The sequence below is a fragment of the Trichosurus vulpecula genome, chromosome 3 (assembly GCF_011100635.1).
Source record: "Trichosurus vulpecula isolate mTriVul1 chromosome 3, mTriVul1.pri, whole genome shotgun sequence".
Lineage (NCBI taxonomy): Eukaryota > Metazoa > Chordata > Mammalia > Diprotodontia > Phalangeridae > Trichosurus > Trichosurus vulpecula.
In genome coordinates, this window is record NC_050575.1 from 16,198,422 (window position 1) to 16,209,638 (window position 11,217).

The window sequence follows — 11,217 nt, forward strand, 5'->3', positions numbered from 1 at the left end:
GTAGGATGCTTACTATATGTCAGACACTGTGCCAAATGCAGTATAGTTATTATTTTATTTGATCCTCACAATAACCCTTGGAGTATATAGGTACAGTAATTAACACCATTTTGCAGGTGAGGAAACTGAGGCAGAAGTTGTGGCTTGCTCAGGATCAGCCCGGCAAGTAAGTGTGGTCGGATTTGAGCTCAGATCTTCCTGACCACAGACCCAGGGCTCTATTCACCACATTGACCAAATGATCTTGTCTACCACTTTCTTGAGAAAACTGAAGTCATTTGTGGTGAGGTCCCTCATCTCCGGTACTCTGCACTTCAAAACCTCTCTGCATTTTCCCCCATAATCAGAGTCACAGAATCTCCGAGTTAGGAGAGACCTTAGAGGCCTCTTAATCCAACTCGTCCCTGACCAGGAATCACCTCTCAAGGGGATTATTCAACCTTCCCTTGGTAAGTGAAGCTTACTGGAGAGATTGTGGAAACAGTCGTCACAAAGAGCAAGGTCCTGGCATTCTAACGTCATTTCCTTTTTTGACAAGGTTGCTACTATTGCATCAAATAACTGGTTTTTTTTTTAACCCAGTCATAGGATATTTACATTGATCTCTATCAAATTTCATTATTCAATTAATCTTCTCCTCTCCTCACTCCTTCTCAGTATTATCTCCACTCTCTCCTTCCCTCCAGGAAAGGGTAAGGCATAACCAGAGTCATAGACTCTGGAAAGTTAATAGAGACAGCAGAAGTCATCTACTTGAAAAGGAATCCCCTCTACGGCTTTCCTGAGAAATGATCTAGCTTCACCTCCTCTGGAAAGAAGTCTTCTTCATTCAGCCCATTCCAATTTTGGATAACTAATTATTAGGAATTTTTCCCCTTATACTAAACTTAATTGTCTCTTGGCAACACCCATTCATTGTTCACCATTCTGCTCCCTGGGGGCACAAATATGATTCACTCTCTCATTTGACAGTCCAGTGCCTTCTCTATTTTGATTGGCCCCCCCCATTTGTTATTGTTTCTATTTCATTTTTTCCCATGATGTCTCCCCCGTTAAACTGTGAGCTTCTTGAAAGCAGGGACTGTCTATTACCTTTCTTTGTAGCCCCAGTGCTTAGAACAGTGTCTGTCATCTAGCAGGAATTTAATACATTGGTCAATTGACTGTCCTAGTCTCCACGCCCTCATTCTCTCACTCAAATATTCTCTTCTCCAAACTAAATATCCCCAGTTCCTGTGAATGAGCCTCATGATCATCCTAGTACACACACACACACACACACACACACACACACACACACACACGCACCCAGCCCCCCTGCACCTGCAGTGTGCAGTGCAACCATCACCTCCATCACTCTGGACATCATTCCCCTCTTCACATTAGGGAGCTTATAATCTTTATCGTACCGTTGTTGTTGTAGTTTGTCCTTCATTTTCAAAGTGGTGACATCTGGACCGGTGAGTGCATTGGACTTAAGCGAGGCAGAGTTCACACAAAATCATCAGCCTCACTTTCTCTTCCAGAGTCATCAAAGTCCAGCCAAGACAAGTCAGGATGATTAGCCATGGCCCAGGATGCAGCGGACGGTTGGCTTCTTCAGTGTCTGACCAAGCTGCTTCCTTTTGTGGATGTTCACTATCTCTCTAAAAACACTTTTTAGAATTTTGCCAGGAATTGAAGCCAAATTCACTCATTTCCCCCCCACCCCCCACTTTGTCCTACTCTTTGAGTGTGAGATGGGCGGAAACAAGGTGTGTTCTTAATTCCATACCTTCCCAGCTTGACCCCCTGATTATTGTTGCTTTTCAGAACTGTCTACAAACAGACATGAGACCTCTCCATCTTTAAAAACAAGAATAACCTTTCACTTGACCCTACTTTCCCTCTAAGCTATTGTTCTGTACCTTTTAGTGCTAAATTTTGAGGAAGACTAGGCTACACTCAGCTGTTTCCACTTCCTCTCCACCCTCTCACCCCTCAACCTTTAGATTTTGGCTTCTGACCACCACTGTATGGAAATTTCTCTCAAGAGTTTACCAGTGATCCCTTATTTGCAAATCAAATGGCCTTTTTTTCTCAGTAATCTTAACCTTTTTACAGATTTTGACACTTGTTGACCACCTCATCTTTCTGGATACTGTCCCTGGCCCTCTCTGGTTTCTTCGACCGTTCTCTATACCCTCTCATCCTTCTCCCCATGGTTCAATGCTCACTTCTTTGCAGATGACTCTTAGATCTACATACCCAGTCCTAATCTCTTCCCTGAATTACAGTGCTGTATCACTACCTGAAAGTCCTCTACTTCAGTCTGTATTTGAAAGGCAATCTCTTCTACAACTTAGCTGAAAAATGACCCAGCTTCTGCCATCATGCCTGCCAGCGATGTCCAATTTGTCCGTTCTTTTAGCTGTTACTTTCAGGGAACAAATATCTGCCTCCTGTAACTTTCTAGATCTAATCTCCTCCTTTTCTGGCAGGCAGTGCGGCGTAGGTGAGAGTTAGAACCTGAAGTCAAGAAGCTCTCAATCCTCCCAGAAAGTAACGTGACCTTGAGGAAAGTCACCTTAACATCTTTGATCCTGTTTCCTTAACACAGTAATTCAATAAAGAATAATCCTCAATTTCCTTTTCAGAATTCCATCAAATGTTCGTATGTAAACATTACATAAGCAAGTTTTGTAAACTTTGGTAAACTGAAATTTCTTGGATTTGGAGTCCGGGGACATGGGTTGGAATCTTGGCTCTGCTTTCTTACCTGGCTTAAGACCTGTCACTTATGGAGCTTTAGTCTTCTCCCCTTCTGCAAAACTAGGGTTAAATAACCTACGGGGCACCTTCCAGTTCCAAATACTCTTGTCTGATGGTCAGGCTTCCTCAACTAGAAAAACACCCTTGCCTTGACCTATCCTGTTCATCTTTCTTTGTTCCCCATTGCCAAACTTAAGTAGACAAACTGTCCACACATGCTGTTCAATTTTTTTTTTGGGGGGGGGAAGCAGGCCAATTGGGGTTAAGTGACTTGCCCAAGGTCACACAGCTAGCGTGTCAAAGGCCACATTTGAACTGGGGTCCTCCTGACTCCAGGGCCAGTGCTCTATTTGCTGCACCACCTAGCTGCCGTTTCTAATCCACCCTAGGTGGGTCTTTTCCCCTAATGAAGTCACTAGATTGAGCACTTCTACTACAGTTTTCATTTTTTCAAAAATTGAACCAAATTTCTTACGTAAGCAACTCCCTTTTAGTAAATACATTCTGCCTGTATTAATAGTTAATTGCTCCGTAACTTTCCATTGCTCAGAAATGAACTATGACTTACATTAAGCATCTAGTAGCAGGAGTAACAAAACAGGCTGAAGTCAAACTTAACAATTTGTTAATTATTTCTTAATAAAATACTACTTTTTGGAAAATTTAACTAGTTACGGCTTTTATACAGACTCTGTACTCCAGCTTAGAACAGAACTACCCATCAACAGGCCTAAAGAAGCCTAAGTTGTTTAACCCAATTTCTTAAGACAACAATCTGGCTACTTTTCCACTCAAGTATATCCCTATTTTTTACAAATAAAAGTTTAAAGACTTGTAAGATACCCTGTATATTTGTTCATTTCTAAGAATGTGTTATATCATACTCATTCAACTCTGACTTTGGAAAACTAAGGTTACTCCCACAATTTCTTGGTATTAACACTTTTATTTTCCTAGACTTCAGGGTTTTGTACATGCAAAAATGGATGGAATAGAATGGAACTCAATTCTTTTAAATATATAAAAGAAAGACAAGTTTATAAACATTTTAAGATACCTCAAAACAGTGTATTTTAGAGACCAAGGAGTAATTCAATTCCATTATTCAGCTTTCTGTTACATATTGTATTCAACCACAGGAGTGTTAGTGAGCTAACATTAGGTTACAATGTTTGGACATATATTAAGGATATTATTTCTTCCTCCCTAAAATAAAACCAAAGTAAACTACAATGATTACTTACTAGCTCTTGCTTGAATGTCTAAGGTATCACAGTATTGATTATACTTAGAAGGGAAGAGAATCCTAAACTTCCCCTTAAACAGCATGTTCATGCCAAACATTTTTTTAAAAAGTGATTTAACAAAAATAAAGAGAACATATCTGAAAATATACATCAGAGGGAATGAAGACATCAAGTATTTTCTCAACACCTTATACAAAATAACTTATTCAGACTAGTCTAGGAAACATGCTATAGTTCCATGTTTTGGAATGCTTTAGTCCACTTCTTCCATGCGCGATGTGTCATCATCTCCTTCAAGAGGTGGCATTTCCTCAGTTATAGCTGCATTGGTTTCTTCAGTAGTTGAATCATCCTCATCAATTCCTGTTTTTAAAGATCAAAAAAAGTCCAATTTTAGAACTTTCTTTAAAAATTTCATTCATTACCCCTCAAACCTCATCAACCTACCAAGACCAAGTTTGATCATCCTGTAGATCCGATTGGCATGTGTCTGGGGATCTTCCAAACTGAACCCAGAAGACAACAGTGCAGTTTCGTACAGTAAGATGACCAGATCTTTCACAGATTTGTCATTCTTGTCAGCCTCTGCCTTTTGCCGTAGAGTTTCAATGATGGAATGGTCAGGGTTTATCTCCAAGTGTTTCTTTGCTGCCATGTAACCCATTGTCGAGTTGTCTCTTAGTGCCTGAGCCTTCATTATTCTTTCCATGTTTGCTGTCCAGCCATATGTGCTTGTGACAATGCAACATGGAGAAGTAACCAATCGGTTCGATACAACTACCTGAAATTATAAGGTAAAATTTCTGATTAAAAGAGCAAAAAAAAAAAAAACCAAAAAAAACAACCAAAACAAACCACATTAATAGATTAGTTTCCACGATTATATCACACAACTTATGAGAGACCATTAGGGAATTTTAGTTAATGGTCTTAATTCATCTTCAAAGTATGAATCAAAGTCACCTTGCTCAATATTACTCTTGAACTCAATTCAAGTCCTTTCAACAATCATCTCAAAGGTTATGGTGACACAGCCCCAAAACACAGAAAACTTCCGTACCTTTTCAACTTTCTTTTCTAGAATATCTTTCATAATTTTGCAAAGATTTTCAAACTTTGCCTTTTTTTCTTCCTGTTTCTTTTTCTCATCTTCATCTTCTGGTAGTTCCAAACCCTCTTTGGTTACAGACACTAACGTCTTGCCCTCAAATTCCTTTAGCTGTTGCACGCAATACTCATCGATAGGTTCAATCATATATATTACTTCCAAGCCATGCTTTCGAAGACGCTCAACAAAAGCTGAATTAGCCACTTGGTCCTTGGTTTCACCTGAAAAAGCAAATTCGCGTATCACATAAACATTCCACCTCCCATGGATGTGTTCACTTCATTGCCTGTCTTAACTTTAATTAAAATTTTAGAATCTCGAAATTTCAAGAGGTTAAATACGGCATCCAAACTTCCTGAAAGACAATCTCCTACTAGCCTTTAATGGAAGAACCCCAGTATTTAACTGTTAAAATGCCTCCTCTAGTTGTGCATAACAGGGCCCCCAAGGGAAACAGTCTATGCCCCTCTTCCACACAACAGCCTTGCCAAATGCAGCATATAAAATTTGCTATCTACTAGTTATGTCATTCAGGTTTGATAAGAATGCCTTTAAAGTCAGTCCAAAAAATTGAATTCTATAGCTTTCTCATTCAAGTCAATGTTCAAATGAAGATGGAATGTCCTTTCCAAAACCACTCAAAAGAATCTAATTATAAATGCAAAATAGGATTTTAAGGTAGAAACATTAATATGTATTACCAGTAATATAATAGATATGTTTCTGGTTCTCCTTCATCCTCATGCAGTAGTCCTTAAGAGAAACCATCTCATCACCAGAAGCAGAAGTATAGTATCGCAGCAATTCCGAAAGTTTCTTTCGGTTCTGGGAGTCTTCATGTATCCCAAGCTGGAAAAACAAGACAGAACTTGAGAAACTTTCAAATTTAACAGTAGAAAGAACAGGTTGATCAAAATTTAACTAACCTTAATGTTTTTAGAAAACTGCTCATAAAACTTTTTGTAATTCTCTTTGTCCTCTGACAGTTCTGTGAAGAGTTCCAAGCACTTTTTGACCAAATTCTTCCTTATCACTTTCAGAATTTTGCTTTGCTGCAGCATTTCACGTGAAATATTTAGAGGAAGATCTTCAGAATCCACCACACCTCTGATGAAATCTGAAATAATTTCAAAAGGCCTTCAAAATACAAGTACAGATAAAAACACCAAGAAATATCCCTTATTTAAAATGTAGAAGGTAGCATGCTCAATAAAGCACCGTAGGTCTGTAGGCAGGAAAAGACCTAGTTCAAATCCAGCCTCAGATACTGCAGATATGACTGGTCCAGTCACAGCCCTCATCTGCCTCAGTGTCTCCCCACTGTAAAACCCCACAGGGTTCTTACGGAAATCTAATGAGATTTTTTCAAACATGCACCTGGCGGGCATTATTAAAGTGTTTTACTTCCTTCCCCTCCTTCTACTCACTCAGATATTCAGGTATCAGCTCTTCACAGTTATCCATGATGAAGACTCTGCGCACATACAATTTAATGTTATTCTTTTTCTTCCTATTTTCAAATAAATCAAAGGGGGCACGTCTTGGAACGAAGAGAAGGGCTCGGAATTCCAGCTGTCCTTCCACTGAGAAGTGCTGTTAATGTTTAAAAAAAAAAAAAAAAAAAAAGCTTCATTAAAACCTATACACAAGCAGATTCTTTACATTAAGGAGTCTCAACATGTTCATCTAATTGACTGTTATCACAATGATACACAGAAAAGCTAAAGTAACCGATTCTCACTTAAGGGCCTACTGCCTCTTCCCGGGAAAGAGCAGCTACTTGAAACTTACTTTCACGGCCAAATGATCTTCCCAATCATTCGTCAGGCTCTTGTAGAATTCGCCGTATTCCTCATTAGTGATGTCATCAGGATTTCTGGTCCAAATCGGCTTGGTTTTGTTCAGCTCTTCCTGATCAATGTACTTTTCTTTGATTTTCTTCTTCTTCTTCTTGTCGCCATCTTTCTTTTCCTCCTCTTCGTCAGAGCCAACGTCCTCTATCTCAGGCTTGTCCTCAGACTCCTTTTCTTCCTTCTCCTTCTCCTGTTTCTCTTCTTTTTCTTCCGCTTCATCATCACTGACTTCTTTATCCCGTTCTTTTTCCACCTTCAAAAGGAGAAGGTACAAGTGGTCATTTCAATGCTTATATTCAAATGAACACAGCATTTATTCAGGGAGCTTGTCAATCAAGTACAGAAATAAAGAGGCTCAACACCTTCATTATGAATATTTAATACATTTTCTAACAGGCCCAGATCCACTTGCAAATGCTATCTGCATACACTATGGTAAGGACAGGTAAGATACAAGACCTAATACAAGCCTTAAAAGAGTTACCATATTATGTGAATGCTACAATAGTTCTGTTTATTACTGTGTGAATACACAGTCACTCAAACAAGAAATGTAAAATAAATACCTTTCCTTTTGCAACCTTCTAAATTTAAGGATTTCCTATCTACCTGATGAGCTCAATTCAGAATTACAATATTTCAAACTTACAAATAGGGTAATTGGATAGCCAATAAACTGAGAATGTTTCTTCACAATCTCCTTTATTCTTCTTTCCTCCAAGTACTCAGTTTGGTCCTCTTTCAAATGCAGAATCACCTTTGTTCCGCGACCCATAGGTTCACCTTGAAGAGGAAAAGGGGGAAGAAAAGTGCACATGGTGGACATGTCTCATTTGTCATTTTATCTGAGATGTCTAACCTCAACCTATAAAGTGAACTAAGAGGCTAATTTAATAGAGAATACTAAATGGTTTTTTGAAAACCCTTCCTATACCTCTGAAACACTTCAGTTCTATTGTGCTAAGAAATTCATTCAATGTGATGCTCAAAAAGGTTGTTATAATTTTATCATTGAGGTTTAAATACAAAATTTCTACTAAATGTTTCCTTTTTATCCTATGTTTATGATGAGGAGCAGCAGTGCTGCCTTCAGAAAAAAACACCATCTAGACTGAGGCAGTTCTTTAAGAGTAATTATACTTGTCATTGTTAGGCATACATCCTATCCTTCCATGTGATGAAACTATCCTGGTTTTATTTCTCAGGCTGCCATTCATGCAATCTTTTCTATTTAGAGCCAGAAGCAACTTCAGAAGCTGCCTAGTCCACCACCAAGGCCCTCATTTCACAAGTGGGAATGACAAGGTCTAGTTAACGTGCCCATGGTCCTAGTTTCAGACACGGATGGGATTTTGACCCCCTCTTCCTCAATACCAAAATGCTTTCCCTCTCCCCATAAAGAGAACCTGACCTTTTACTCTGAAATCACCTTAATTTTACCAAATAAAAGTGCAGTCTCCTTAGGTACATACCTACATCCGTTCTCACGGTGAACGACCCTCCTGCCGAAGACTCCCAGGCATACTGCTCGTCGTCATTGTGTTTGGTGATCACCGTCACCTTCTCGGCCACCAGATAGGCCGAGTAGAAGCCGACCCCAAACTGACCAATCATGGAGATGTCTGCCCCGGCCTGTAGGGCCTCCATAAAAGCTTTGGTTCCGGACTTGGCTATCGTGCCCAGGTTGTTGATCAGATCGGCTTTGGTCATCCCAATGCCGGTGTCCACGATGGTCAGCGTGCGGTCATCTTTGTTGGGGATGATGCTGATGTTCAGCTCCTTCCCCGAGTCCAGCTTGCTGGGGTCCGTCAGGCTCTCGTAGCGGATCTTGTCCAGGGCCTGCCGGGAGAAGCAATGAAAGCGTGAGGCACGATCCCGGGGCTCCGCCGGGGTTCAGCCCCCCGCGATGGCGGAAAGGAGCACTTACGTCGGAGGAGTTGGAGATGAGCTCCCGCAGGAAGATCTCCTTGTTGGAGTAGAACGTGTTGATGATCAAGGACATGAGCTGCGCGATCTCGGCCTGGAAGGCGAACGTCTCCACTTCCTCCTCCTCCATCGGCTGGTCCTGGGTCTGGGTTTCCTCGGGCATCTGCACACAGGGTCAGGGCGGCCACGTTTAAGTCTGGGCCTTTTATGGGGGTCTCTGGCAGATCGGGGGCGCCGCCTGCTCCTTTCATTCCCTCGGACGCCCGGCTCCGCAGCCGGACGGAGGCTCGGTAAGGGGAAGGAAGCCGGGGCGCAGCGGCGAGGGAGAAGCCCCCCACTCCGAAGGGATGCTCCGCGCCCGCGGGCGTCTGGGGCGCTTGTTGGGGAGGCCCGGGCACGGGGGCAGGGCTAAGACCGAGTTTCACATTCGTCAAGCTCACGCTACATGGGAGTGGGGGGGGGGGCAAAACTGGTTTAAAATAAATCGATTTTAGAGGCCCAGCGCGCCCCCCGCAAGATCTTCCACCTTTTCCGCGGTCCCCCCTCCCCCATCGGCGGGTAAACAGGCAGTTAAGAAAGGGGTCTCAAGCCCCCATTAATTTATGGGAAGATGGAGCTCGGGCGCAGGTGCCCCGCCCGACGGGAGCAGCCCCGCGGGCGGGGGCGGCGGCGCGCCCCGGGCTCCTCGCCCCCCCATCCCGACCCCGGCAGCCTCCTCGGAGCTGGGGGGGCGAACCCCACCATCATGCCCCACCCCCGGCCCCGGGTTTTCCAGGGGCGTCCGCCTCCCGTGGAGGGAGGGTAAAAGCGACGAAAGAGGAAAGCGAAAGAGGAGATGGGAAGGAGGCTGGGGGGGGGGGGCTCAAGACCCGGCCCCAAGGCCCTCCGGCCTAGGAGGAAAGGAGGGGGCAGGGAGACCACCGCCCCCCCCACACTCGGGGACCCCAGCTCGGGGCGGACTTCCGCCCCCACCCTCCCCGAGCCCCGGCTGCGGAGGGGCCGGTGTGCCCACGCCCAGGGCCATGTTCGGGGAGCCGAGGGCCGCGGCTGGTGGGGGGCCGGGAGGGGGAGGGGTCCTTACCTTGGCAGAGAGAGCAGGAGCCCAAAGGCTTCAGCCGGCAGCAACAAGAAAGACGAGCAAACTGGCGCGCGGCCGCCCCCGCCCGCCCCTTATATAGAGTCGGGCACTCCCCGCCTCAGCAGCGCCTTTTCCAGAAGCCTCCGGAACCTTCCGGAAGAGGGTTCTCGAGCCCTCCCCAACCGCCGCGGCCCCCCGCGCGTGCGCACAGGCGCGCGGCCCCCGCCCCGCAGCGAGGCTCCTCCTTTTCCCCCCTCCCGGACCCCAGCTCTTTCTGTCTCTTCCTGCCCCCTTTCTCCCTCCTCTCCCCTCCCCCACTGCGGGCTACCGAGGAGGAGGTGGAGAAGGGATGCGGGGCCGGGCGGGGGGGCGTTATGCAGGCTTAGCGTGATGCCCTCCGACCCCCCCCCTTCTCTGCGGCCCACTCCACCAACCCCCAACAGACTGCGCGCGGGCGCGAGGACAGCGTCCCAGCCGGGGGGGGGGGGGGGGGGAGGCGGGGCGGGGGCGCGTGTGCGCGCGAGGAGCGGGGGCGAGCAACGGCCTCCTGGCGGAGCTGCGGCTGCCTCGGTCGGGCCCCGGCCGGGCCCTTGCGCGGTTGCCATGGCCTCCCCGCAAACCGTCTCGCCTTCTTGGCCCCGGCCTCCCCCACGCTGCCGTCAGATCAATCTTCCTCATACGCAGCTAGTCGTGTCCCGCTTCTGCTCGTAAATCTTTAATAGATCCAGGGCCGGAAGGAACCTCGGACTATTGGCCAGTGGCCCCTCCCCCCATTTTACAGAGGAGGAAACTGAGGCCTAGAAAAGGCAATTCACCTGCCAGTGCTTCTTCCGCGGCACCCGTGGTCTTCCAAGCATATAACCGAGGCCCTTTGGTCTCCTTTCATTTATCGATTGGGGGACCGCTCCCCTCCCCCTCCCGCTCCTCCCATCCTTTAAACATGGGTGTTGCACCAGGTTGTATCTCTCCACACTCCCAGGGAGTTTCTGACCCACTCCCAGGCCTTCAATTATCACCTCGGCGCAGTGGACCTCCCGAGTTTACGTGCCCGCCCCCACCTTTCCCCAGAGCCCCAGCAGATGAATATTTCCACTCAGATGCCCAGCTGGCATCTCAGACAACACGTCTAAATTTTTTTTTTAATACAAATTCTTCATTTAAAAAAATTACTTATTTTTGCCATTCTTTTGAGTTCCATATTCTCTTTGAGAAGGCAAACACTGTATCAATTGTTGACGCGAAATCATACAAAAC

General features: G+C 45.2%; 1 protein-coding gene across 1 annotated transcript; it reads right to left on the reverse strand.

Annotated features, from left to right (window-relative positions):
* Window positions 1-3,677: 3,677 nt before the first annotated feature.
* HSP90AA1 (heat shock protein 90 alpha family class A member 1) lies at window positions 3,678-10,415 on the reverse strand. The gene is made up of 11 exons (XM_036749347.1): window positions 9,967-10,415; window positions 8,887-9,048; window positions 8,432-8,798; window positions 7,609-7,742; window positions 6,898-7,212; window positions 6,534-6,699; window positions 6,033-6,223; window positions 5,808-5,955; window positions 5,059-5,327; window positions 4,446-4,779; window positions 3,678-4,361 (listed from the first exon to the last, which is right to left on the reverse strand). The coding sequence occupies exons 2-11, from the start codon at window positions 9,046-9,048 to the stop codon at window positions 4,252-4,254; spliced, it is 2,196 nt and encodes a 731-aa protein (XP_036605242.1). The 5' UTR covers window positions 9,967-10,415; the 3' UTR covers window positions 3,678-4,251.
* Window positions 10,416-11,217: the final 802 nt, after the last annotated feature.